Source organism: Apaloderma vittatum, unplaced genomic scaffold (assembly GCF_000703405.1).
Source record: "Apaloderma vittatum isolate BGI_N311 unplaced genomic scaffold, ASM70340v1 scaffold36170, whole genome shotgun sequence".
Taxonomy (NCBI): domain Eukaryota; kingdom Metazoa; phylum Chordata; class Aves; order Trogoniformes; family Trogonidae; genus Apaloderma; species Apaloderma vittatum.
The window spans coordinates 22,812-48,703 of record NW_009693576.1 but is presented as its reverse complement, the minus strand read 5'-3'; the positions used below and the strand labels follow the sequence as shown (position 1 = coordinate 48,703).

The 25,892-nt window shown below is 38.1% G+C and overlaps 1 protein-coding gene across 1 annotated transcript; it reads right to left on the bottom strand.

The window, feature by feature from the left end:
- Positions 1-6,945: 6,945 nt before the first annotated feature.
- Positions 6,946-15,688, bottom strand: LOC104281290 (zinc finger transcription factor Trps1-like). Its single transcript, XM_009879241.1, has 3 exons — positions 15,599-15,688; positions 13,461-13,583; positions 6,946-8,153 (listed from the first exon to the last, which is right to left on the bottom strand). The coding sequence occupies exons 1-3, from the start codon at positions 15,686-15,688 to the stop codon at positions 7,092-7,094; spliced, it is 1,275 nt and encodes a 424-aa protein (XP_009877543.1). The 3' UTR covers positions 6,946-7,091.
- Positions 15,689-25,892: the final 10,204 nt, after the last annotated feature.

Here is a 25,892-nt window from a genome sequence, read left to right as displayed (position 1 = left end):
ATAAATACGGCTATGAGATAGCTAGGCCATTTCTCCTACTACTAGTATAATATTTAAAGCACCCCACTTGCCCTTCATACAGAATGAAGCACACCGCTTATTCATTCTGTCCATTTTCTCCTGAATCAGCATCTATTCTTATGTATTTATTTATTTTTTACCTTTACTTTATACATTTATAAATCTCTCCTGATGAAGGTCAAGACCTGCTACCAGCATCTTTTATTTTCTCAGCCTGGCTGTACCTGGGAATACAGAATTCTGATCTATGTTAAGATATGGCAATAGTAAAAACTAAACAGGAAATCATCAAGGACAGTGTTGCTAGAACAAGAAGTCCCTAGATTCTTGGCACAAATTTAAACCTTATAATTGCCTATTATATTGATCATTATATGAGCTGCTTACATGCGGAGCTGCTGTTATGAGAGGAAGGCATTAACACTGTAAGTAGGCTATACAAATAATCGAACCACAAATGAAAATTTGAGGTCATCAGCTCCTACAATCAAGAGTTCACTTAAGTATATGGAGACAGAAGTCCAATATTAAACACTGTTTTTAACTCCAAACAGCAGACTGCACTAGTCAGAGGTAGTTTTATAACAAGAACATAAATTTAGAGTAAGTCTTGTTATCCTCAAAAGATGTTCTTAAAACAAGTGAAAATATTTAATTTTTAACTCTCTCTGTAGATATATAAACTTTCTCTCTGTGTGAATATAATGTATATCTCTGTATTTGTATACTGTTTATATCTATTCTTACATATATATATCTGTGTATATATATGGATATATATCTATACAGTTTTACACATAGCAGCTTTTGCATTTATCATGTTGTTCAAAATGCATAAGGTTTAAGGAAAAAGTTAGTCTCCAAAACTGGTTCTCACTCCCTTTGAAAGCTTCTTTTTTTTTTTATTTCTTTTACTACAGTTATTATTTTTATTAATCTCAGGAAATTAAAGAGACTGAAAATGCATAGGGTCTGCATCTGAATTCCCTGGAAGAATGAATTGCAAGGGGAAGTTATTTCTGGCACAGTGCTTTTAAAATAAAGCTCTAGAATGTTTGTACTCTAACATTATAAACAGATTTTACCATTTCCTATCACTTCAAACCATTATTTTATATGAGAGCGAACAGTCTCTCAACCACGGAGATGAGACGAAACCTATGGAGATAGTAAATTACAGCATAATGGAAATGATGGCCAGGAGCCATACCACCCTGGGCTGTGAGCTCATCCGCACAGAAATGCCAAGCTGAGCTGATTTGGTCAGTGCTCCCATTTGGGATCTCTGAGGAAACCTCCGAGGCTGCCAGAGGAAGTAGTGGTGGCAACGCTGTAGGTGGTACTCTCTGCTCAAGTCACCACTGGGTGCATAACCTGTGCGATGGGAGCGAGCAACGTTTCTGGAAGAGTTGCGGGTATGATGTGAAACCACGGTTCTGAAGCATCACGGGTTATTTAAAGACCGCCATGGGCTTAGTGTGAAAGGTAGACTTGTTAACCCTGGTGTACTGATCACACTTCAGTATTACCCTTTTTTAGGTACTTCCTCAAAGTTATTCCAGAATTTGCTCTTCCTTGGGGCAGCAGAATTAAACCAGGAACTCAGAGCCAGGCAGCTGGGGTATCAAAAAAAGTTCAAACTCCACTGAAACAGACTTGCACTCTAAATCCTTTCATTAACTTGAATGAGTTTTGGATCACATCTAAAGTCCTTAGTAGAAGGACTGCAATAGGGGTCATCTGTTTCTGAAGGAGCTCCTCTCCTTTCAAGCACTTACCATTTGGGCAATGCTGCCTTTGCCTTTCTGCCATGATCACCAGCCATTACCCAGAGATGCTGTCAGGCCCTGCCGTGCTCTCAGAGCAGCTCGACTCCAGATTGTTTTCCTACCCAACCCTGCTATTGTGTAGTGACACTATGATATTACATTCTCCCCAGAAACAATGACATGAATCTGATTTATAACTGGTGGTAAAACTTTATTATTCAAGTTTAGATGTAACAGACATCTTTGCTGCCTGAAGATTGTTTGCATAAGAAATACACCAAGAACATGTTTGTGAGTAGAAATGAACATGCACTATGAAAACCAAAAAACAAAACAAAACAAAAAACCCAAAACAAACAAAAAACACACCCATGTGTTGTAAGGACAAAACATTAAGAGCCAACATTCTAGAGTCAAATCAGGGCTACAAGTTTAATGATGGTGTTTAGCAACATGAAGTCATTCTTTATGAAGTACTTTTTTTTTTTTCTTTCCTGCTGGTGAATTTTCTATAAGCTAAATTTACAATGGCATTTTGAGATGTTTTATTTTCTCCTGTTCTCCTACACAGAGCTCAGAGGCCAAAATAGTAAGAATGGAAAACTGTAGTTGCTGTTACAAAATGTATTCTAAGAATTTTACTTTACTAAGTGTACTCAAAAAATCTGGTATTTAACTGTCTTTTATCCTCCTAAAAAGAGGTAAATGGGGGTACATGTGATTACTATATAGGTAGCATTTCACCAACTGCCAGCTTTCCAGAGCTGGCTGAATGAAATGAAATTGTGAGGAAGAGAGTAAGGAGGAATCCTATTCTGAGGTGAGGAAATTACGTAAATCGCTCTACTTGGCCCATCTTAACTTTACAGAAAAATTTAGAAGGGATTTCTCACTTATCTATCACATTTGGGATACGCTGACAAATTGCTTGCTACTCTTTGCCAAGCATAACTGTCTCCACAGAAGCAGAAGGAAATATATCTACCCTTCTGGCTGAACAGAAGTGAACTTCTAATCTCTTTGGCTTTTCCTGACCAGTATTAGGAATTAGCATGTTAAATCAGCCAAGAAAAATCAATACAGGAGCAAGAATGGGAATATATTTAGACATCCTGGGCAAAAAGCAGATGGTAGACAGTATCTCTAGCACATAAAGCAAGTAGTTATGACTAAAAAGCAACAATGTCTCAGCCAAAGATAGACTTGAAAGTCTATCCATGAATTGAATACTAATCCACGGTTGCTAAATCAGGTCTCTCAATTGCACAACCACTACGTTTTGGCACTGTATATAATTAGCGGCAGTCACTTTTGTCCTGCTGCCCTCTAACTGCGAAAATAATCTCTTGCCCACAGCGTCCCTCAACTTTTTGAAATATCTTTATGTTCTTGCTCTTTAAAAGTGTCACAATGTGCAACCGCACATTTTTTAGGCAAAACTGAGACACAAGTAACCAGTGTCCCTCCCTCTTTCTGGATGGTCCATGAAAATTTAAGGTCGGAGTTCCATCAGCACAGTGGCAACTAGGTGCAAAACTTATTTTGGAACGCACTCTCAGTTTAGCACCTGAGTGCAAACTGTGCTCTGGAAGATCTTCGTTTCCCGCTACATTAACCTAGGGGCTAACAGCCATGGAGTGACAGCTTAGAGACAATCTGGTTTGCAGAAGATGCTGCATGATGGCTCCTGCTATACAGAGTATTAATGAAAACAGAGTTCCTGTTCTGCAGTCTGACTAAGGACAGGCACCACAATTCCTCCGGTTTTGAACCACCTACTTATTTTGTGGTCCAATTTGAGATACATTTTAAGATCTCAAACTACCATTCCTTAGCAAGAGAAGTACACAACACTGGAGACACTGACAAACTAAGAACAATTTTTAGCGCTTAAGTTGTTCAAAATGCAGTGGGGATAGTAATTACTTGTGTGTGCTAACATTGGTTTCCATCTGAGACTTATTAAATAAGACTATTCTTTTCAGTATTGGGATTTATTTTTCTTTTGATTAATATCCATTGTGATGGGGTCTGCAAGAGGGATGGAGTCACTTCTCTTTTGTTAAGAAAAAAAACTGTGCTCCCCCTAACCCAATCAAAGAGAACAGGCTATGGCAAAATCCCATTTCTTATAAAGCAGATATCTTAGAACATCTCAATATGTCATGGCAAGAACAATGAACTTTTTTCAAATTTTATCTGCCCCACCTAGGTGTGTAACAGTAACATTCAAAAATCTGTCTTGTTCTCACTCAAAAGATTTCATTTCTCCTCATCCCCAAACCCTGATATGTGTATTTCTCGTTATCAGCCTCTGCTTATGAGTTTGGCAAGAGGTGTTATGAAGTACAGGGTGGTGCTCAAGTCTTACAATGTGCATGTCCCCCCAGAAATATTTTGCCATGAAGATGCAGCTTCTATCAATGAAGAAGCCACAGGAACTGGTGTGTCTTAGGCAAAGTAAGTCAAACCAGTAACGTGGCAGGCAGCTACCTCTGAAGTCGATAAAAATCACTGCTAAGTGAGTCTAACATGTTTCTTGGAAAAGCTGAAAAGGACACACACTGGACCCTGACATAACAAAACGAGGGCAAACTATTTCAGTCCCCACAGAAAAAAAAAGAAACAAAAAATACCCAACAAAAATAAATCCACAAAAACCAAGTCAGAACTTATTATTGGAGAACAATAGCAAAAACATAACCAGACTTTGTCTGGCACTGGTATCAAGCTGGAGATTCATCTAAAAAATAGAAGAAGAAGATTGTGGCCCAATATCCTTTGCTAACCTAGAACACTATGGAAGGGTTATAGAACTCAACCATGAACAGATTGAGTGGGACTTTCCATATGCTGCTCACCAGTACAGAAGCAATGGGTGGAGCAGGAAGGAATGCAAGCCTAATGCTGAACAACAGCCCATCTGTGCCTGACAAATCAGAGAAACTGTGCAATAGCATTTAATCTGTGTGAAAACGTAACACCTAAAATACTGCCAAGGTCAGCAAGACCTTTGGCGATCAGCTGTGCAAGTGCTTCTCATGCAAGGTGATGTTCTTTGCCACCTGCTTTAGGCACATTATTTTTCAAAAGACTATCAAAGTGCTGAATGTTTAGGCCAGTTCCTCCCTGGTTTTCCTTTCGCCAACCCCTATAAGACATTTCCTATCACCTCTCCTTTTATCTTCCACCTCCCTGTCTATCTGGTTAAGTATCTTATAAGTGCACCAAATTCTACAAGGGAAAGTGGTGAGATTCAGGTAAGTTAAATACAAGCACATTTTTTTTTTTATGATGCTTTAGTTTCAATTACATGAAAATCTGAGAAAGGCGGCATGTAAGTGAGATCAGAATAGGACCCTTTACATATAATCTCAAGTGAGGACTTAGTCCAGAGATATTTTTATAGAACATTTTAAAAAATAAAATGCATGAATGGAGAAATAAAAGACAACATAATATCAGAAAGACATTTTAAACTTCATTCGCTGCAACATTCATGAACCAGTTGAGCTACACCTGCCATCCAACCATAAGGAACTAAGACCCTGCACTGCGAAAAAGAAACAAACCCAAACAAAACAAAAAAGCAACTGCGTAATATTGTAAAAATGGAGTGCAATGCTACTACAGAATGCAATAAAACATCAGTGCTGCATCGTCAAACAGCACTTATCAAAATAATTTCTGAAATGTTTCTTCTGAAACACAGACAAAGCAATAAAAAGAGGATATATGTTTATCATTTTAAGCATAACAATGTGAGTTAAGAGCTTAAGAATACAAAAGTACTTGGAATGAATAGTGCTACCCTTTTTTTCCTAAGTAGGCATAAAAATATTTTCATTTCCTTCTTGTTTTTCCATACCATTACTATCAACAAATTTCATTCATTTCATGTTATCGTTTACAACTTTAATGCACACACACAGAAAAAAAGATACCTACTGCAATAGAAATAGTTGCTTCATTACCTTGTTTGCTACATTTGCAAATGTAAACAGCGAGGCAGAGCCAGAACTGACTCTAATGCATGATGGAATATCTTTGTTGCATACGTACACTGTAGAAAATAATTATTCAATATGTCAGGCACCATTATTTGAAATGTAATACATTAATATTTACTAGAAAAATAAGGTTTTTTCTATTTGTTCTCCCAACTTCTTTAATGAAATAAGTTAATCTGACAGTGCATCCAGTAGCTTGTAATATCTTCTACATCCCTGTGGCAAAATAATAAACTACTGGTTGGGACACTATAATGAAAATGATTAAAGTCAGTTCTTGTACACCCTTGTAGCAAGCATGGAGGCTCGTCTAACAGCACCTTCAACCAATTATTTAATATTTAGTTATTTAGCCCTATTTCCCTGAGCAGTTATGCTGAGGAGCTTTCCCTTCATGGATAGTTTTTACAAAGCTTTAAGTATTAAAAAGTACTATGAAGACATTTAATGCTACTTAGCAAAAGCTGGTATAAGTCTACTGAAGGGATTGACTGGTATGTATAGCAATGTTAAGCCTGTGGAGAAGTAACCTTAGACTTTAAGGTTCAGAAATATAATATATTAAAAAATATATTAAAATAAAATACAGCAGGTTACCTTGTTCTATGCAAATTAGACCCGGAGTGTGGCTTCAGTATTAGAGACTTCACTTGCACAAAATGGTTTTCCTAAGCTAAAGTGTGCCAGAAAGAATGTAGTGATAAAATGGTAGCTAAAAATCAGCTGAGTCTGAGAAACATATAGGTGAAACTGCTGCCAAAGCTTTGAGGACAAAGTGATCCTAAGGCATGTTGTAGGGCAGAAATTAGCCCAAATTAAAGAAAGGAAAATGATCTTTTAACATCTGTATTTAACAAGTCTAGTTCTCATACACAATGTGCATATGTTCACTATACCCCTGCAGTAGTATATACATATACACATCTTTGCACTCTTGCCAGTTATGTCTCTTACACAACAGCAAAGGTATTAATTGTCCGGTAAAATTTTCTCAAGGTTATTTGCCATGATTCACTGCATTCTGGCTAGCTTTGGTGGGCCGTGTCCTGTATAATTATCTTCTCCCCCTTCTGGCCACCATCAAACTGTTCTTTTTTTTCTTGGTAACCCACTCATTTAAAAAGAAAAAAAAAAAGAAGAAAAAGGAAAAAAAGAAAATAACAAGGGATTTAATATTGGATAAGGCGTGCTCTCTATATGAAGTGCTTTATAGGTCTTCACAAGACATTACAAGCTATTGAATTCCCATCAAGGAAACCTATTTCTGTTTAATTGTGCTAAGTGCTAAGGTTCACTCTTTAGGTTTTCCATTCTTTTCAGCTTGTGCATTGTTCCTGTGTAGGCCCCTCTGGATGTGAGTTGTGAAGTCATACTTGTCCGTGCAAAGATGCTGGCATATGCTGCACTGGAAAGGTCCACTGTCACCATGGCAACTCATATGCAAAGCATACATCACTTCATCCAGAAAGACAATGCCACAGTGCACACACTTGGTAGAAAGTTCATCTTGAGTACTTCTATCAACTTTCTCTGTTTTTACTACATTCAAGGGACCTTCATTTTTTACATTTGGTGGTGCCTTACTCTTTTCCTTGGAGGCACCATTTGCAGTTGGCCCAGGTCTGGAATGCTTTATCGCCAAATCTAGAGGAATGTCATTGTCTGATCCGACAGCTGAAAAATGAGGAGGCAGATTAAAGGTGGGATAAGGCACATAGTTTTGGCAAGGATTTGGTAGGCCAGGCACATGACTCAAGTAGTGTGGATTCCCAGGAACAGACAGCTTATATTTACTCCAGAATCTCAGCCAGTCAGCTTCACTCTGAAAGTCATTGTGTACAAATGGCAGTCCAAAAAGCGGGTACTGGTATTTCTCAATAGGGCTTCCAGGTGGTGAATAGTTTGGATGTTTTGCAGGTCTCATGTATTTTTCTATCGGGCTGCCTCTCTCTGAGCTTCCTTTCCCTTCTGATATCGATGAACTGTTTCCTGGGTCTCCAGAACTTTCCTGAGGACTTTTTATCTGAATGTGCAAAGGTTGCATCCTTTTGTGAATATCCAGAGTTTGGCTGACCAATATTGGCTGCTGAGCAGAATGGCTTTTAGTCAATGAACCTGGGGCCTCATATTTACTGAGGCTGGGAAGCTGAATTTCTCTCTGATGACCTTCAGGTAAATGTTCCTCTGACCTCCTCTCTAAGGGGCTTCCATTGACTTGTTCCTCACTGCTACCCCTCTGCTGTTTGTTCAGCTGCTCAGCCTGAAGTGCCTCCGGGTTAAGGCGCTTTCTTGTTCGTCTCCTAATGATCTGCTCACCATTGTTCTGTTTAATGATGTTTAAAGGCCTGGGAGTCTGCATGGAACACACACATAATGAACAAAAGGAGAAAAAGAAAGACACATTAAATCTGCGAGACCACACTCACACAAATTTATCTTTTTTTTCATGAAGAGCTAGAAGAGTTTTATGGAAATGACCAAATTTCAACACAAATGCTGGTTCCTGGCCCCTCATGCTAAAAGTAAACTGTGAATTGGTTTGTTTTATCAAACTAAGTCAACTGCCTTAGATATACTACACCTGTTTACTTAAAAAGGTATGAAATATCCAAGCTGTCAAAGAGTTTATTAACCCCTGCTACTCCTGAAAGATGTGCTGAGAGCTGAGGAAGAAGAGTGAGATGCAGAGCCTGCACTAGCATTACTGTTTGCACCACGTCACCGAGCTGGTATCAGGCAGGGGTCTGCACAAATCACACTATGACAAGAACCGAGTAATACTTACCTTGATACCCCCTCTCCATTGACATGGAGAGGAAATGCAAGCAAATACAGGGCTGGCTGACCCACCACGGCTGTCAGCCAGCAAAAGAGCTGGAGGTCCACTGTGGTGGTGAGTGGGGTGATGGTGGCTGGAAAGGGACTAAGAAAGGTGGAGAAGAAAGCCCAGGAAAACTTTTCCTGTGCATCAAAATGTCTACCTGGGACTCTGGTACCAACTCAAGCTCCTTCATCCCTACTGTATTTCTTTCCAATACGTTCCTGACGATGTGCTGGTAAATCATGAAGGAAAGAAAGTGGCCCCTGAAGGTGGGAAAAAAGCACTGCAGAAGAGGCAGGGGCAAGAACCAAGTGCAGACTTCTGCTCAGGGTAGGCGGCCTATTTAGATGAGAACTGAAAAGACTTTGGTATGAAGAAAAAAGAATTAGTAGAAGGAAGGACAGCAGCCAGGCCTCTTTGAAAGGCCCCTCAGCAAGAATGCAGTGGTATGTGAATGAAAGATGCTGCTGTAACGTCGGTATGTGTTGCTCTACTGGGCAGATGTTAAAACAACAAAAACTACCTAAAAGTCATTCAGTTTGGTGTGCTGGCAGTTGCCATTTGTCTCATCCAAATGCACACTTAATCCTATTTTGGTTGGAGGCCAGAAAAGTGCCCCACACAGTATTCCACTTATATGTTTATGCAGAATTTTTTTTTAATATTGTTTTAAAGTGCAGATTAAATTTTGGCATACAGTCAATATCCAAAACCATTTGTACCTTGAATGTAACATAATTTATATATATTCATAACTTTGAGTCAATATAAAAACATCCAGAGCTGGAAGAACGCTCACTCTATTATCTGTAGAGATCTAGTTTCTCTCTTTACTTGCCATCCTCCTCTACTCTTTTACCTATTTATTTCCCTGAGGTCGGCTTATTCTTAATGGTTAGCTAAATTTTAGGCAGTGCAACTACTTGCTAAGATTTTACTTTCTAATAAAACTCTGAATCCGAAGAAATATACACTTTGATTTATATTTTTAATAAGAAAATTTTAAACTTAGCAGAGAAAATGCACCTGAACTAGCCTTCTCAAATGGATCAAAGTTCAGGCAAAATAATGCTGGATAAAATTAGAATATTTTCTATATAAATTCTATGCAAATAAAGCTTATAGTTTGCAGAATCAAGAGCCAGTTAATATGCATAAGCATATACTCTTTATTACAAGCTCAGTCTAATTTCCTCACTTTTTCATGACAGTTTTAACACTGTCATACTGATACGCTGTGTGAGACCTTACAATATTGTTAACATGGCTCTAAACTTTTATTTACACACTACAGTCTGTTTTTCATATGGCCTCGGGACAACCTTTCAATAGTTTGGAAATACTTTTAGTCTCACACTTCATGCTACAGCTATGAAGTCTGATCATGGACGTAGTTAAAGAAACATTTTCATACCCGTGATTAAAGACTCTCAATAACTTGTTTGCATCTCTGGCTCTTCAGTTACACATCATTAGGAGTTAAGAGCTGTTGGTCCAACTTAAAAATTCTTCAGTATGCAAATGACTGTATTCATCTGACTAGTCTTTAGTTGATTAAAACAGACCATTCAGCAGAGTAAAGCTGCTCACATTTTCCTTATTCTTAGTAGTAAGGTGCAGATAGAGATATTCTGCATTTGGTTGCAACTAAGGCAGGCAGAGAAGTTTAAGCTCTCTTCTTGATTTTCAGTGGGACATCAAATTTAGAAAATAGCGGAAATATTACCGGACCTTTACTTTTAAAATGCTCTATGTCCAATCTTTAATTATATGTTATACATAATAGAATGAGTACAATCACAGAGATTTTTTTGTCATCTCTGTATAAACTGGCAATCTCCCTCCCACAAACATATGAGTAAAGTTTTTTAAAAAAATATGAAATTCAACAAATAGTTTATAGAATTATAGTGATTAGACTTTCTAGATAACACGGAAAATTGAGTGATCTCTTCACTGGAAGATCATGTATGTCTCATCCTAGAATAATATGCTGTAATCCCTCCCTGAAGTAGTCTGAGGATATGGTCAAGGTGTCACACTGGTCCATGACCAAGTTAAGAGCAATTAAAAAATGAGGAACAGCACCAAAAAAAACCCTCAAATCCATGATTCTGGGGAGACAATGGATATACCTTTCTCTGCCAGCCAATGTGAATATTGTGCATATGTTTGCAGTGAATATTAAAACTATTTTAATAATTGACCAGTGGAATATTATTACACATTTCTTATCACAGTTGGCTTCAATAGAGGAGATAAATGTGAAAAACCTGGCAAGTTAAATGTAAATGACTGCTAGATAGATGGAACATTTTTGAAAACACATTGATAAATTATTCAAGGGTATCAGAGGAATGGAAATGTGACTTATAGCACTAATCACTACCATGTTAACATTTGTCAGTCAATGTCACCTACTAGTATCTGACAGACCACAGATTTTTAATTCTTACTAAATACAAGTCAAAAAAGGACCTTAGAGATAAGTGTATTATGCACATTCTGGAGATAATGAGGACAGTAGTGCTAGATAGTGATAATCCAATCAAAAGAGAGATATAAAATTTGTAAACTTACTACAGGTGAATTTTAATCAGATGTGTAGCATAATTCATTTTAACAGGGAAGGGAACAGTTCTATTCCCTTCAATTTTTATAGTTTCAGACACGTACCCAATAACTCCTTAATTCAAAAAACATCCATGACAAATAATTACTTTAATTTGTCATTATGAGATATACAGGCAGACGGACAAAAGAAACTTTCATCAGGTGTCCATCTAAAGAGCATCCCTTCGCATGGGACTGTCTCAAAAGGTGTCCCAAAAGAGAGGTTGGTTTGATTATTTCAGACTCCAACTTAACAATGGAGTTGCTATCGTACCACAGCAGAATGGATGCTTAATTAAATTCTTTGCAGTTGTTTGGTCAAAGTTCAGCTGAAGATATTAATCTCAAATGCCCACTGAATGGCAGTTTATTGCCACGCTTGAACAGTAGAACTAAAGATAGTGGCAGCTTCTTGCTTTCTGTATGTGTAACGTAAAGTTTGACTTTGTATTGCTAATTATTATTGTTGGAAGCACACTAGTTGGTTTGTATTGTCTCATAAGAATTATCTGAGCTACATGTCTGAATTCAAAACCGATTCTTTTTGCTTTTATCTACTCAATAATTTATGTCAATAACTATGGTAGTAGTTTAGAAAAATATAGTAGTTTATATGTACTTTAGAAAAATATATTTGATAAAGGGAAAATGGGGGCTGTGAATGGAAGTTCTACAAATAACTGGACTCAAAAATCATAGTAACATTAGAAAGTCAAACTGTCCCCCTTAAAGTCTTCACGGATGCTCACCCCGATCAATTTCCTTAAATTAGACATTATATCTAGAATTTTGAGAGATCTCCAGGAAGGCTCAGCCAAGATGCCGGCCAGAGATAGTGCATTAGTCTGTCTTCTCCTGCTCAGATGCTGGATTATTCTGGATCTTAAAACCAGTTACAGACCTCAGAATGTCAGCACATGGCAAACAGAGTTGACTGTTCAGACTGGGGATGGTCTTGCCACATTCAAAAATTGGGATCTTTTTTCATGGAATCTTTTATTTGAAATTTTTTAATGAAATGGACTGGCTGGACAGGATCTTGAATAAAAAATGATTGTTATATGGTCTGTATGCAAGACCAAGGGTAAAATTCACAGAAATTACTAACTGATTTAAAAGCTTATGCTTCAGATTTAAAGAGAAACAGGCATAGACACTTGGGAGTCTTAATGTATTTGAAACATAGTTTCCTACAGGGCTTTTTTATTTTTCTGAAAAAAAAGTTTTAAAAAATATGCACACTCAGCCACAGCGTAGATTTGGGCTCTAAGCCTGAACTGTTATGTTGCCTTGGCAAACTCCCGAAGGCTGCCTCAGTTTCTACTTCCAAAAAATAATAACATTTTTTAACGCCACAGGAATGTTGTAAAAATCAATTAATTAGAGTAAAATCCTGGTCACCTGACTCTTCCATATGCTTCTATTAAAGATAGTGGGGATAATATTTAACTAGTGGGTCTTAACCTAAAAGAGTCTGAGCATTTTGGCAGTGATCCAAGGCAACACTTCAGAATTGCCTTCCTGGACCTGTACCAGCGCAGTCAACATGCTTCAGGATCAAGTCAAGTGTCAATATGACAAAAAGCAATACAGTCGGTCCACAATTATTACTTATTCCCTGCCTGATCCTGAAGGAGAGTGAATCTTCCCCTCTGCAAGTGACGAGTGCCATCAAATAAGCAGTTTCCTTGTTATTTCAGGATCTTTCAGCAGACTAGAAGAACTGTAGAAAAAAAGAACAAAAAACCCCACCACCCCGTATCTCCAGAAAATTTGCTGTCAAGAATAAAGGGGGAAAGAGAAGTGAAAGCAAACAAAAACCACAGCAAGGGATATTTGTAATAGAGATGTGATGTCTAATTTTAAGGATACATTTTTTTTTTTTTTACTATGACCATGAGAGCTTTTGAATTTAGAGAGCTTTCATCACAACTGACTGTATGTCTTTAAATGGAATTCCCAGAAAAGAAATAATTTTCCCCTTATTTTGTATCAAAATAATTAAATGCATCACTGGTGATCTCAAACATGTCTACCACAGCATCCCAGCCTGTTTCATAATGAATCACATCTGATCCCAAAGTGACCATACTGCAAAACCCTGTGAGGAAATTAACTGCAGGCCAGGGAGTGGTACTAATCACACAACCAGACAAGACCACAGCTGCCCAGCTTAGCTGTGTGTAACCCCTTTTTCTTCTGAACAAACCAGTAAGTTCTTCCTACCGAGTGAAGCTTCTGGTAGAGGCCACACGCGTTGCATACATATCCACCATTTGCATTCTTTCGCCAGAGAGAGGTCTTTGTGGTCAGGCAATTGGCACAAAAAACACCCGAGCCTCTACGTCTCTGAAATAGGGAAGAAAAAGAAAAAAAAAAAAACAACACAGAAAAAAAACAGGTCAGAGGTGAGTCACATGAGCTACGGAGTTAGGACAAATCAACACAGGAGTTTTGTCTCTAGACTGGCAACAATGACAGTATAAAACCACACTGCCCATAATGAGGTCAGGTTCAATTGTGCTTAATAGGCACCACTGATTTTCATTATAATTAACCCTAGAGTGATGGATGAGGTGTGTGAAACACCAAAGGCTTTTCAGAATAACAGCTTTAACTTTTTGAACTTCAGGTTTTGTGCATTTAATAATGGTTTCTAAACAGCAAATTCTGAAAACCCCTCTGGAAGCTGACAGAGAACATTCTGTAAACTCCTCCTGGTTTGTTCACCAAATTTCACAACAGATTATTTCTGTTTAGTTTGATTGATTTTAAAGTGTGATAGGTAACAAGAATTATGAAACACCACCATTTCAATTAATTACAGTTTGTATCTGCATCACACTGATTCCTTTAAGCGAGATTATATTTCATTACTTGAATATACGATATTCAGTTCTGATCTTTTCCACTTCTGAAATTAGTATAAGCTACCATATATTTCCCACAGCCCACTACGGATGAGGAGTAACATCTGCAAACAAACAAAAATACAGTATTCTTAATGAGACTTCTTCTGAACTGCACCCCAAACCCCGGAAAATACTGTCTCATCAATGGATAGATTTATGTATTTTGTTTTAGTCAGGCAAAGAAAGACACAGTACAACTTTCCTAAATACAAATTGATTTTTAACCAGACTGAGCTGTGCATTCATCGCCTTTCGTAATGATCCAGGAATATTTAAAAGTAGACACGTTTATGAATATTGCTCGTTAAATTGTTTCTACGGAGTAATGATTTCATTAAACTTCTCATTTAAACAAAAGTCAGGCTGTGTTTGTGGGCACAAATACTAATAAGCAGGAAATGGAATTCTTTAGATGAAAAGAAAATCTGAATTTCAATTCTGTTCCCTTTTTGCAAAGGGAAAAAATCAGTAAGAAACCTTCAGCATCTAAGATAAGAATGGGTGAATACAGGGAAAGACAGCCTGCATGAAAATTAATTTTATTATAAATTAAAAATTACTAACACTCTAAGTAAAAATTTCAGGGTTCCATAAAATTTAAGTAATTTATTTAACTTTACTCCATACTGTAGAAGACTGGTGTTCATGCCAAAAAAATACAATGGTTATAATTGTACTCTGATACATTTCAAATGGAAAGCTTTCTGCAGACATAATTTTGGCTTCAAGACTGGAACACTTTCTTGGCATTGAAAGGGCATTTGATTCATCGGGTGTTTCACAATGTATCACTAAAAAGACCTGGTGAGCAGCCAGTTCCCTATAGGGTAATTTTTCCATCCAGATGCAAGTGCTATCAGAGGCCCTTGTCAGCTAAACTAATTATGATCTTGCATTTGCTGATGCCTGCTCACTCTAACGTTCGACATCCTCCATTAATCATCAATACAAGGAAAATGAATGAAACGTAAAGAATCGAGGGCTGGTAAGCTGCACAGCCATAAAAATCTGAAACGAGTGCAATAATTTAACAAGATTGGGGAAATGTTTTTAGCGAGCACAAAGTCAGGCTAACAATTGCCCTTTTAAACCAAAAACACAATTTCATTAGTACAGCAGGTTGTGCTAGTTTAAAGTGATACAATAAAATCCAGATTGTCATCAAGATAATCTGTCTCTCACCCCCTTACATCATCCCCTACTTCGTCTCTTAAATCAGAAGCAGAAATATATACTATGCCTTTTCTCAGTTTGGCTAAGGGAGAGCTAAATGGTGGTTGGTGCCCTTCAGCAAACATCTAACTCATTGTGTATTTGGGATGCAGCTCACTCTGGGAAGGCTCACTCTCCTACAGGTAAATCAAAGTTCCCAATTCTTTCTGGGATTGCTCATCCTTGCACAACTTCACCTAGCAACTCCTTAAGAGTACAGTAAAGCTTCACTAAACTAACCTCAATTTGATCCACTTGAAGGGTGAGAAGTTTCCAAGTGGAAATGACTGTACATGGCCAGGATTCAGATGCAGAACTGTTCCTTTCCATTCCCACTTTTTGTCTGCCCACCTATGTGTTCTTGGTGTGGTGTATTAACTAAGTGGAGTTTAAATCCGAGTCAGTCTTTCCACACGTTTGTTTCTGCTTGTGTTCTCTGAGTTTGTGAAATATCCTCTAAAAAGTCACAGAAGAGTGGTCTAGGTCATATTTAGTGTTTGCACACACTTGAATGGTGACAGAAGGTGTAATAACACTGAAATCTACATTGAATCTTATGGAACTAGAATATCTTTAAAACATTGAAAAAAGTAACTAATGTTTTCTCTGATTCAAACCGGACATTTGTTGCAATGAAATACAATGACTACAGCTGATACAAATTTACAAAATACATAGTAGTAGCTGTATACATCAAAAACCTATACCTGTGTTTATTTAGTACTTGCAACCTACTTATCTGTTAAAATTTCCAAGTTGTCCAGCTAAATATTCATCCCTAAATTTAACCCAAAGTATGTAAATTCATCTTCCACGCTGTTCTAAGTGTGGCATCTTATCTTTCTCTACCTTCTCTTATTTCCACACTATTTAAGGACCTTACGGGATAATCAACAACAATTGTTTCCCTACCTAAATGTTCCAACATAGATATCTATATTCTAACAAATTAAGAATTCAACCACCTCTGGAAAAGCTTAAATGTTCTTATGCTGTTGCTCTTTCTGGTAATGAAACATCTTTTTATAGTGGGGACACATAGCTTTAGAATGGATTTCCTGGGGTGAAAGTGGGCTGTGGCAGAATTGGACTAAATATTCTAGACTTCTAGATGTCAAAATATTTTGATGCTGTCTCCAAGAAAAAATGGAGAATATTTTTAAAAGTTTACAATGCTTATACTCCCCTTCTCTTAAAATAATAGTTTCTTAAATAACATAAACAAACTAAATGACAAACCTGGGCCTTCAGTCGTCATATATCACGTTTAATAAAGGTTATTGCCCAACATAACATAAATGATCTATTTTTTTGTGTGTGTGTGCGCTAAATGTTAACTAGTGATGTTTCTTCTACTGTTGGTCATGATACTTCTTCTGCACGAGTTCGTTTGGCTTTGCATCCTCAGCGTTTGCAGCAGCCAATAATAGTGGCCAATATTGCTGGTTTTCCAGGTAGACTCGCAAAGGAACAGGCACTTGAATTTCAATCCAGCAAAGCCTGTGCAACAGCCATGGCCCACGGCCCCCATAAAATCCAGCCCATGTGCTTGAATGCTCTGCTAAGCACCACCCTAGACAGCATTTCCAAGACATATGTTATGAAACCTTTTGCTCTTTTTCAAATGTGAACACGTACTTATCATGGCTAATCTCTTAAGATGAGCCTAGAACAGGTATATGGATGGAATTAGTCATGGGAGAGTTTGAGCCACAAATAAAAAGGTTTCAGTCTGTGACCACTGTCACTAACACTAGCTGAAGTTATCCATGAAAATTTCCTGTACGTCCTTGGAAGAATAAGCCAGAATACTCTAAGTAACTAAAACACATATCTATTAAGTCAAGCTTTTATCATCTGGAGCCTTATAACCACTGCATTACAATCCCAAACCCTGAAGGGGCCAGTGCAGTGAAGAGTCTGTCTCTATTTCCATTCCAGTTTCTACATCTGGGCGTTTAATATCATGGTTTAATATCAAATCACATTGGCCTGAAACTTAGTGCATGTTTTTATCAGCCCAGATGCAACGTGGTGGGGTTATTTTTGTTTTTTTTTTTGGTACTGAAAATTTTATTCAAATCAGTTCAGCTGTTTATAATTTGGAGCTTGGCCAAAACTGGAGGGTGGGAGGCAGAGGAGATTTCAAGGTTTTTCAGATAACTTTCTAACAAATCTACAGTCATAGTATCTTTGCCCTGGGGGAAAAAAAAAAAATAGTATGCACACATTTTAGTATTTTAGTAGTAGCAAAGCAACAAGTGGATTATTATTTTTATGTAGCTATGCTATGGAAGTTTGTAATTATTCACTGAACATGTCTTGCAGATCTCTTTACTGTTTTTTCCCCAGTAAGAACCATGCTGAAAGCATGTAATTGCATAACAACCCTTGATATGCAGAGTATTTACTCACATTTTTTATGGTTTCATATCTTGACCATTTCAAATTGAACAAGTCTGAAACTCGGTATACACATCGCCAAGCCTGAATGCCTTTTTTTAAAACTCCTTAAACAATTTTCACTAGTTACCAATATTTCACTGAAACAAGGAAATTATTGGAAACGCTTTTTGCTAAGCAATAAACCAGCAGAGAACATCACAACAAGAAATTCACTAAGGCATCTTGACAGGATCAGGCCCTTCATTCTTATAAAATCTTCTTCAGATTTTAAAAAGATGACCCTACAACTTACATTATTTTAAACTTTGTAGCCAAATAGAAGCATCGTTACACTCCACAGTTATATAAAAAATATTTTAAAACGCACTGAACTTTCAGTTATTATTTCAATGGAAGTTCACGTAGCAAAATATATACTGTAAAGGCACAGCCAAAAACACTGCTCAGGAACTGTGGCTTTTTAGCTAGCTAGACTAAGCAACACTGCCTGACATTCTGCTAGTGCCAAATACATCCTGTTTTCAAAATTTCTGCCAGAAGATGCTTTTAGAAACTCAAACAGGCTCCACAAGCATCAGCCAAGCATTTTTCTTACATCACCCTCGGTTTTGGACATAACAAAACTTGTCTTTTTGCTGATTACTTTCACTTCCTCATCGCAAACAATGATACAATGAAGCCTGAGTGGATTTTTTTTATCATCTCTGGCTTTCCTACACTGCCAGCAACGAAGCGTGTTATAAACACAGCTCCAGAACACAAGGTGCAGAGATATCATAAATGTTACCCTAGAATAAGTATATACACGACCTATTTCTAATGACAAGGTTGGGGACTACAAACATATGTGCCTTAATGAATAATAAAAAAAAAAAGGCAAAACGCTGTCTCTGGATAGTCTCTGGCAACATGGGAGGTCCCAAGGGGGCGCGCGGGGAACCCGCAGGTGCTCGGTTCGGTGGTGGCCAGGTGAGCCACTGTGGCAAGGATCAACTGGTCTCACACCTGGAATCGTCAGGCTGCTACCACACGGTTCAGAAAAAACAGCACAATGCACTCACGGTTACATCTGTAGACGTCGCACTTGCACTACTGTGAGTATTGAAGAGTTTCTTGTTTCACACCTGCCAGGTCTTTCCAGGTATTGCCCTCCTTACATGAGGAGGTATTTAGTTCTCTTGAGCTTTGGTGAGGCTCAGATTAATTGAAGTTTAAAATCTGGGCAGCAAGGCAGCATCTGGCTATTGGAGTAAGCATTACTTTCTTCTATTTAGGATGGGAAAAGAATCTTTCAGCCCTCACTTCTTTTGGCTGCAGAGGCAATCAGACCTTTCTGAATGTGTTTAATCAAAACTGCATTCTCTCTCAACTATGAAAACACCCACAACTATGTCTCTGAAAATTTTCACATTTTAAAATTTCAGTTGCTTTTGCTGTAACTATGTCTAAATGAAAAAGAAAGTCATTGGATTTTCTTCCCCTTATATCTTGGACAGCTTTCAGGAATAGACAGGAACAGCAAATTTTCGGCCCAGAGCATAAGTTGTCAGAAAAAGCGAAACACATGAAGCAGAGTGTTAAAGTAGAACTTGTTTTCAACCTTAACTATGACTTAACAGATGCCTCTTGAAGTCAATTTAATGTGCCAAATTCAAACTCTTCATCTAAGATATTTTCAAGAGCAATTACATTAAAGAGCTGTATTTGAAAGACACATAAGAAGAGGTTAGGAAAGACAAGGCAGGAAGAAAGTAAAAACACTAAGAGTAAAGTTAAAATTACACACCTGATTTATATGAAAAGTTCAGTGGAATTTTTAATGCTCTATTATGACAGCATCTTTTTATTATATATGCTGTATTACAAACTTTTAATGAGAGGAATCAGGGTGGCTTTAGAAAGGGAAAAAACCCAGACAGTAAATTAGACATTACTGCAAGCTCAGCCCTTCAGAATCCTACCCTCGATCCCTTAAGGAAAGTAAATATTTTAATGTTCATGTAAACGGCAATTATTTTTTAACAGCAGCAAAAACATAGATGAGTAGATTTTGTCCCAGCATTTGAAGCATTTCCCTGTATTTCGTAAAGCTACCTTAGAAACAGCAGCATTCACTACTCAGAAAAAAACCCTAAAAAATCCAAATCAAAATAACCCAAAACCCACTCCAAAAAACCAGGTAGCAAACTCAAATTTCTGTGCACCTTACTAAGCAAGAAGAATTGATTAACTTATTAGTTAAGGATGTAATGATTGCAACCAAAGTAAGACAACAGTTGATCAAAATGAATTATTAAACTAAGAAAAAACATTGCTATGCAAAGCAACAACTAAATCACTTGCTGTTGGATCTCTTCACCACTGTCACCTCCTCACCTTGATCTCCTGCCCAAAGCTACAGCTGACCCAACCTCTGCCACTGTGCTGGAAGGGAACCAGTTTCAGGCACCCACCTTCAGTCAGAGCCTGAGCTCCATAGGCAGGAATTTACCATCACCCTCATCATCTGTTAAGAGCCACATGCAACTACGGGGTCACATAAATCATCACAATTACACTTTACAATGACTCATTCATTTTCATTCATTTAAGCATTTATCAGTGAAAATTACATAGTTTGCAATATGTCTCCTTGTTAAGTCAAGCAGGGAAGGAAAGTAATTTCAGTTTCCCCCTCAAGATCTGCAGCAGCACAAATATGAAACAATAGAACTTTTCTGCAGGTTAGACTCTTTGCCACAGCTAGTGGCAGCTTATTTCTAGACATCGTGTGTTAAAACATATGTGCTCTTCAGCTGGGCTAAAAACATGCGCAGACTAAATAAATACCCATTTACAGCACGAGGCAGTTGTAATGAACATAGAGAAATGTTTTCTGGTTGTACTATAAGTTAGTCTGGTTTGAAAAGAATTACACATTTACTTAATCGTTCTATACAAAGTATGATTTTTTAGAAAGCAGTTTCCTTCAACTATCTTTTACTAGATATACTGCATTTAAGGTCTTATCCTTCAGCTCGCACAAGCTGTTCATCCTTAAAACTCTTCCAGTGCCTTAAACAGCAGCACCCACACTCTGGTGTATTTTGCCACTGACTACCAGCAGTACAACACAGACTTCCATGGAGGCAACCCGAAAACTATTTTAAAAGTTTTATTAATACCAATAGCAAAAAAAAAAAAAAGAAGGCAAAAAGCCACAACCTGGAAACCTGCATTTCCCGCACAATAATGATGTAATTTTGCAGCAACTGAAACTTATTCAAGAGGAATAGAAATTCCGTCTCCAGCAACTCAACGAGTCAATTACACAGGAAAGCACTGTAATGGGCTGTCCCCCGTCAACCAGCTCATGCACACGACTTCCTTCTCAATTACCAACTTGTCTGCATTGCCATCTGTAAAAACGAACGCATACCTTGTGCTGCCAGTTTCTGCTCTTGCACTTCTATTAGTGGAACTGGCTGCAGCTGCTCAAGAAGAAAGCCCTGATTGTCTTGGTTTTCCCCCCACGGAGCACCACTTTTTTCCCTCCCCTCTGCACACTGACTCACGGTAACGTGTTATCTCTGCTGAGGGGTGCTCGCTAGTAGTGAAACTACGGTCTACCTAAACCTCTGTCCTGTTTTCTTTTAGCAGTTTATCATCTAATACAGGAAAAAGCTGCCAGCAGCATCTCTCAGCATCTTCACTAGAATTATGTAAGTATCGCAACAGGTTTTATCAGTCCTAAAAGGACCTGCTGTAAAAATTGCCAAGCTTCTGGCTAAGTGTCTTCCCACTTTCTAAATCAGCTTGTCCACTTTAGGCAATTTTTAAGGCGCACTTGTATGGAGCAATCAAAAAAAGGATTAATAAAGTAAGCCTAATTTAGGAATAATACTATTCCTTCCAGAAAATGGTTAGGTAGATGCATTAGTGGGCTTAAGCAGGACAGAGGGAGCCTGGTTTGGGAACTGCTATCCTCGCTCTTAAACATTTCTCCACTAACACTTCGCTGAATCCGATGCTGAACGGCTGCCTGAAACCCCAGCACTCGTACGCATAGCTTGCTGCTCCTTCCCTAACGCCATGTGCTCCCAAACGAGTTCAGCCCTTGTTAGTGAACAAATTTAAGTCATTGTGAGTGTCTGGCATTTTTTTCAAATTAGAAACACAACATAAATGGTATAAAATGTACAAAATTGGACTACTCTTCTGATCAGTTACTGGATAAAAGTAATACCCTCAGAACTAAATACACTGAAAGAGACATCGAGAAAACTGGAAATGCTTCTGACTCTCTCATTTCTTGGCACAAGGCAAAAATATCCAAGTCCTGCTGTCTCAAACAGGGAATCTAAATCAATAGTCAGACTTTGCTATAAACAGACTTACTTTCTGAGATAAAGAGCCAGTTATGAAGGTGTCTAAACATGGAATTAGGTGCTTAAGTTTAGGCATCAATACCAGAGGATTTATGTTCAAGAAGGCACCCCACGTATCCCTTCTTTCCTGAAGTAATCTCACTCATCAAACCAACAGACAAAAATGGAGCAAAGATACGTCCATATTTCCTTAAACACTCCTAACTTTGACATGGTAGAAGAACCAGACTGCTTTTGCAGATCGCAGCTTAGAGCCAAGATGTAACTCTACATGTGATACTAATTGAGGGTCCCAATCCCACAAGTGTTCTGCTGTAAGTGTGAGTACAAAGCTGCTGGAGTTCTCAGCTTCTGGCATCTGTTCCCACTTGTACAGAAATCAGATGGGCAAAATTAAGTTTTGAGGGGAAAAAAAAATCACAGACATTTAAAAAACATTCCCTGACCTTATTAAAGTCCACGTGATTTCTATTTATACAGAAAATGGCTCAGAAAGCCAGCAGCTGAGAGGAGGAACTCTCATTTGTAGATTTTGGCTGAGGGCTGCCAAAATCAGCAGGGGAAAGGCTCCTCAGGGGTAAAAATTTCAAAAGCCATTACGTGTCTTAGAAGCCTCCGTCCCACTGACTTTTGATCAGCTATATCCTCCCAAATTTGCACCCCAAATCTGGAAACTACACTGGAAGAATAAATTCTAACTCAAAGTTACAAAATGAGGATCTAAAGTTTTCATAGAAGTCTTCGAGACTCAGAGAGGAAATGTCAATTAGGTGTCTACTTCTTGGTGAAAACCAGTGAGGTAACCTTCACCTGTTACTTGCACTTTAAAGAATTCCCCTTAGGACCATTAATTTTAATTAAAGAAAAAATATAACAAGAAAATGTTTCATATGGGCAGCTATAGCTTATATACTTGTTCAGGAACTGAAGTAACTATAATTTGAGTCTCAAGCAGTCCCCATGAGAAAGCGGTTACTAGGGTGGGATCCAAAGCCGACGATGTGCACCTCTTATTTCCAGTACGCTTAGGACTGCACTCTTACTGCAGATCTCATTATGTGCTGTTGCTAGAATGGCTTCCATTCAGAAAAATCAACATTTGCCAACCCATACCACACAATTACCATAGTTATTTCCTATTGTGAGCTTAGGGAAAAACTGTGGTATCCCAGATACCACTGTGTGGTAAATATTGAAAAGTAGTGGCCTTTTTATAATGGACATTTTCATCTCATCCAATCCATTCCAAACGCTTTCAGATAACAAGACAATAAGCAGAGTCTGTGTCTTAAGTGTTTCACTCTAACATAATCATCTTATTCTGTCCTGTGATCCCACAAAAAAACATCTAATGGCTTCCTTTTTTGATAGCTTTAAGTAAGAATGGACTAGAGCTGTGATCAAGCCCAACACTCATCTATGGAGGCACCTCCTGAAAAAGAAAAGGAAAGGGAAAAAAAGAAAGAATACCCCATATTTGTGTTTTTAAAAGATAGCCCATCTAAAAGTGCCAAGAGCCTCCTAGGCTGCATACGGAGAAGCACTGTCAGCAAGTCGAGCAGGTGATCACTCCCTCTGCTCAGCACCTGGAGTGTTGTGTCCAGTGCTGGGCTTCCCAGTACAAGAAAAAACATGATATACTGGAAAGAGTCCAGTGAAGGGCCACAAAGATGATTTAAGTATCACGGCTATTAAAGTGTTAATTAAAATCGACCACCATACAGACCGAAAAAACCATGTAGTCTGAAAAAACTTACAGCGACTAAAAATGGATAAACCTACTTTTAAATTCCACCATAAATAATTACAGAATGTTTATGAGGAACTGAGTGAAGTATCTAATGCAGGTTTTACAAAAATCCTATCCAGATCCTAATGCCTATTTGTAAATGAGACTCGATATAGGGTGTTGTATAGCTTTCCTTAAAAATACCATTAAGATGAGAAAGAGAAGAGAACAACTGTTGTAGATTTTGGAGAAATTTCTCCTTAAATAGTGTTTATGTACTGCAAGCATCCCTTCCATAAACAAACCAGGTCTTTGGAACAAGTGAACACAATCTCTGAAGAATCTTTACCAGCTTCTATTTCTGGTGCATGATGCACTGAGAATTTTAGGCCAACATGGGCATATGGTCTCCTAGTTTGATAGGAAACATTTCATGGAATTCAAGACAGAGCCACAGCATAATGACTGAAGACCTTAAAATCTGTGATATAACACAAGGTTGAAAAAAATAAAATGAATAAAACAAAAACAAGTGTTTTCTGATACAATACTAGAGGCAGAACGAGCATGTAAAAGCACAAGAAAAAGGAAAGTCATGGTAACTGGTGTGCACAAAGGAATACTCTGAATCCCTAATTAATCAAGCTTAACTTCATTAACTAAACTGTGTTAACCTCTTCTTTTTTTATTAGGAGAATCAGTCAGTAGGAAAATGATTTTTTTAAAAAAAATGCAACTACCAAATGATAAATAATATTTATCTGTATAATATTAATGCAGCATTTGTGGCTTTTCTGCCTTTTCAGCCGTAGAAACTGGTATGCCTTTTGTACTTTTTGTACTCGTTCACATCTGCATAGAGAGAAAACCGTAACTGCACAGCAGTGCTTCCAGCATCCCCAGTCTCATTTTCTTCTTTCCTTTAAGAAAACAGTTCTTAAATTGCTTAAGACAGCAGCTTCAAAATCTGCATTGTCAGAATCACTTTCACCCAAGGAATTGTTTCTAATGCAAGTGGCAGGGTGAGCTTACTGCTGGGGGCAGTCCTTCTATAAAATGGCATGAGCCTGACAAGAGTGGTATGAGAGAAACACTTTAACTTGGCGGGTTTTTCCATCATGAGTTCTGCAGGCCAAGGAAGAAATGTACCCACCCTGTCACATAGCTTAGTTCAGAGCACTGTGAAGGACTAGAAAACAGCACTCAAGAAATCAAACACCAGGCTGGAAGGAAAGGCAGGGTAAAAACCCTCCTGTAAGCCCACAGTGAACTTATTTTTCACATCCTTTGGAGGCTTCTTAAATGAAGCTGACTGCGCAGGAACGCCTTGTAAAACAAGCCCTCTGCTTCCTTTCTAAAGTGGCGTCAGCGAAACAGCTCCGCGGGCTCGCTCGCAGGCAGCCGGGGCTGCAGCCACGTTGAAAATGGAGAGGGAAAGGCCCTTGGGTTGCCTGAACGCGTTCACGCGTTTGCGCAGAGCTGAGACACAGACTCAAAGAGGAACTGTTTGGTCCCGTTCTGCTGATCAATTTATCAGACGCTGCTATTTATGCAAAAAATATCAGGAAACCATTTCCCTGTTACGTTCCACCTGCTAGTATAACAATCCATCTGATTTTGAAACAGCTCTCTGGAAGGCCCACATACACAACTGAAATAAAATGAAACCTTTAAATTTAGACATGCTGTACAAAAATCATAGCTTCTACTCATGAACGGGTTAGACTCAAAACCATGTCTGTCTTACGGATGGAACAAAAACTTCAACACCTTTAAGAATTCACTTTTCAATTTAATTCAGGTTTTCTTTAACAGTGAACGTCGAATTTTTTTCCCTGCCTTTCTCTATCACCTGCTGGAATCTTTAGGAGCGAGAAGGAAAAAAGACGTATAGCAGAAAAAAGCACATTTATAACGACATGCCTTTTCTCTAGGAGGAAAAAAAATAAAATCTTCCATTTCATCAGCATCTTTGCCAAAAGCCCTCTTTCAGGAACTGAAAAGAGAAGGGCCTTTATTTCCGACATATATT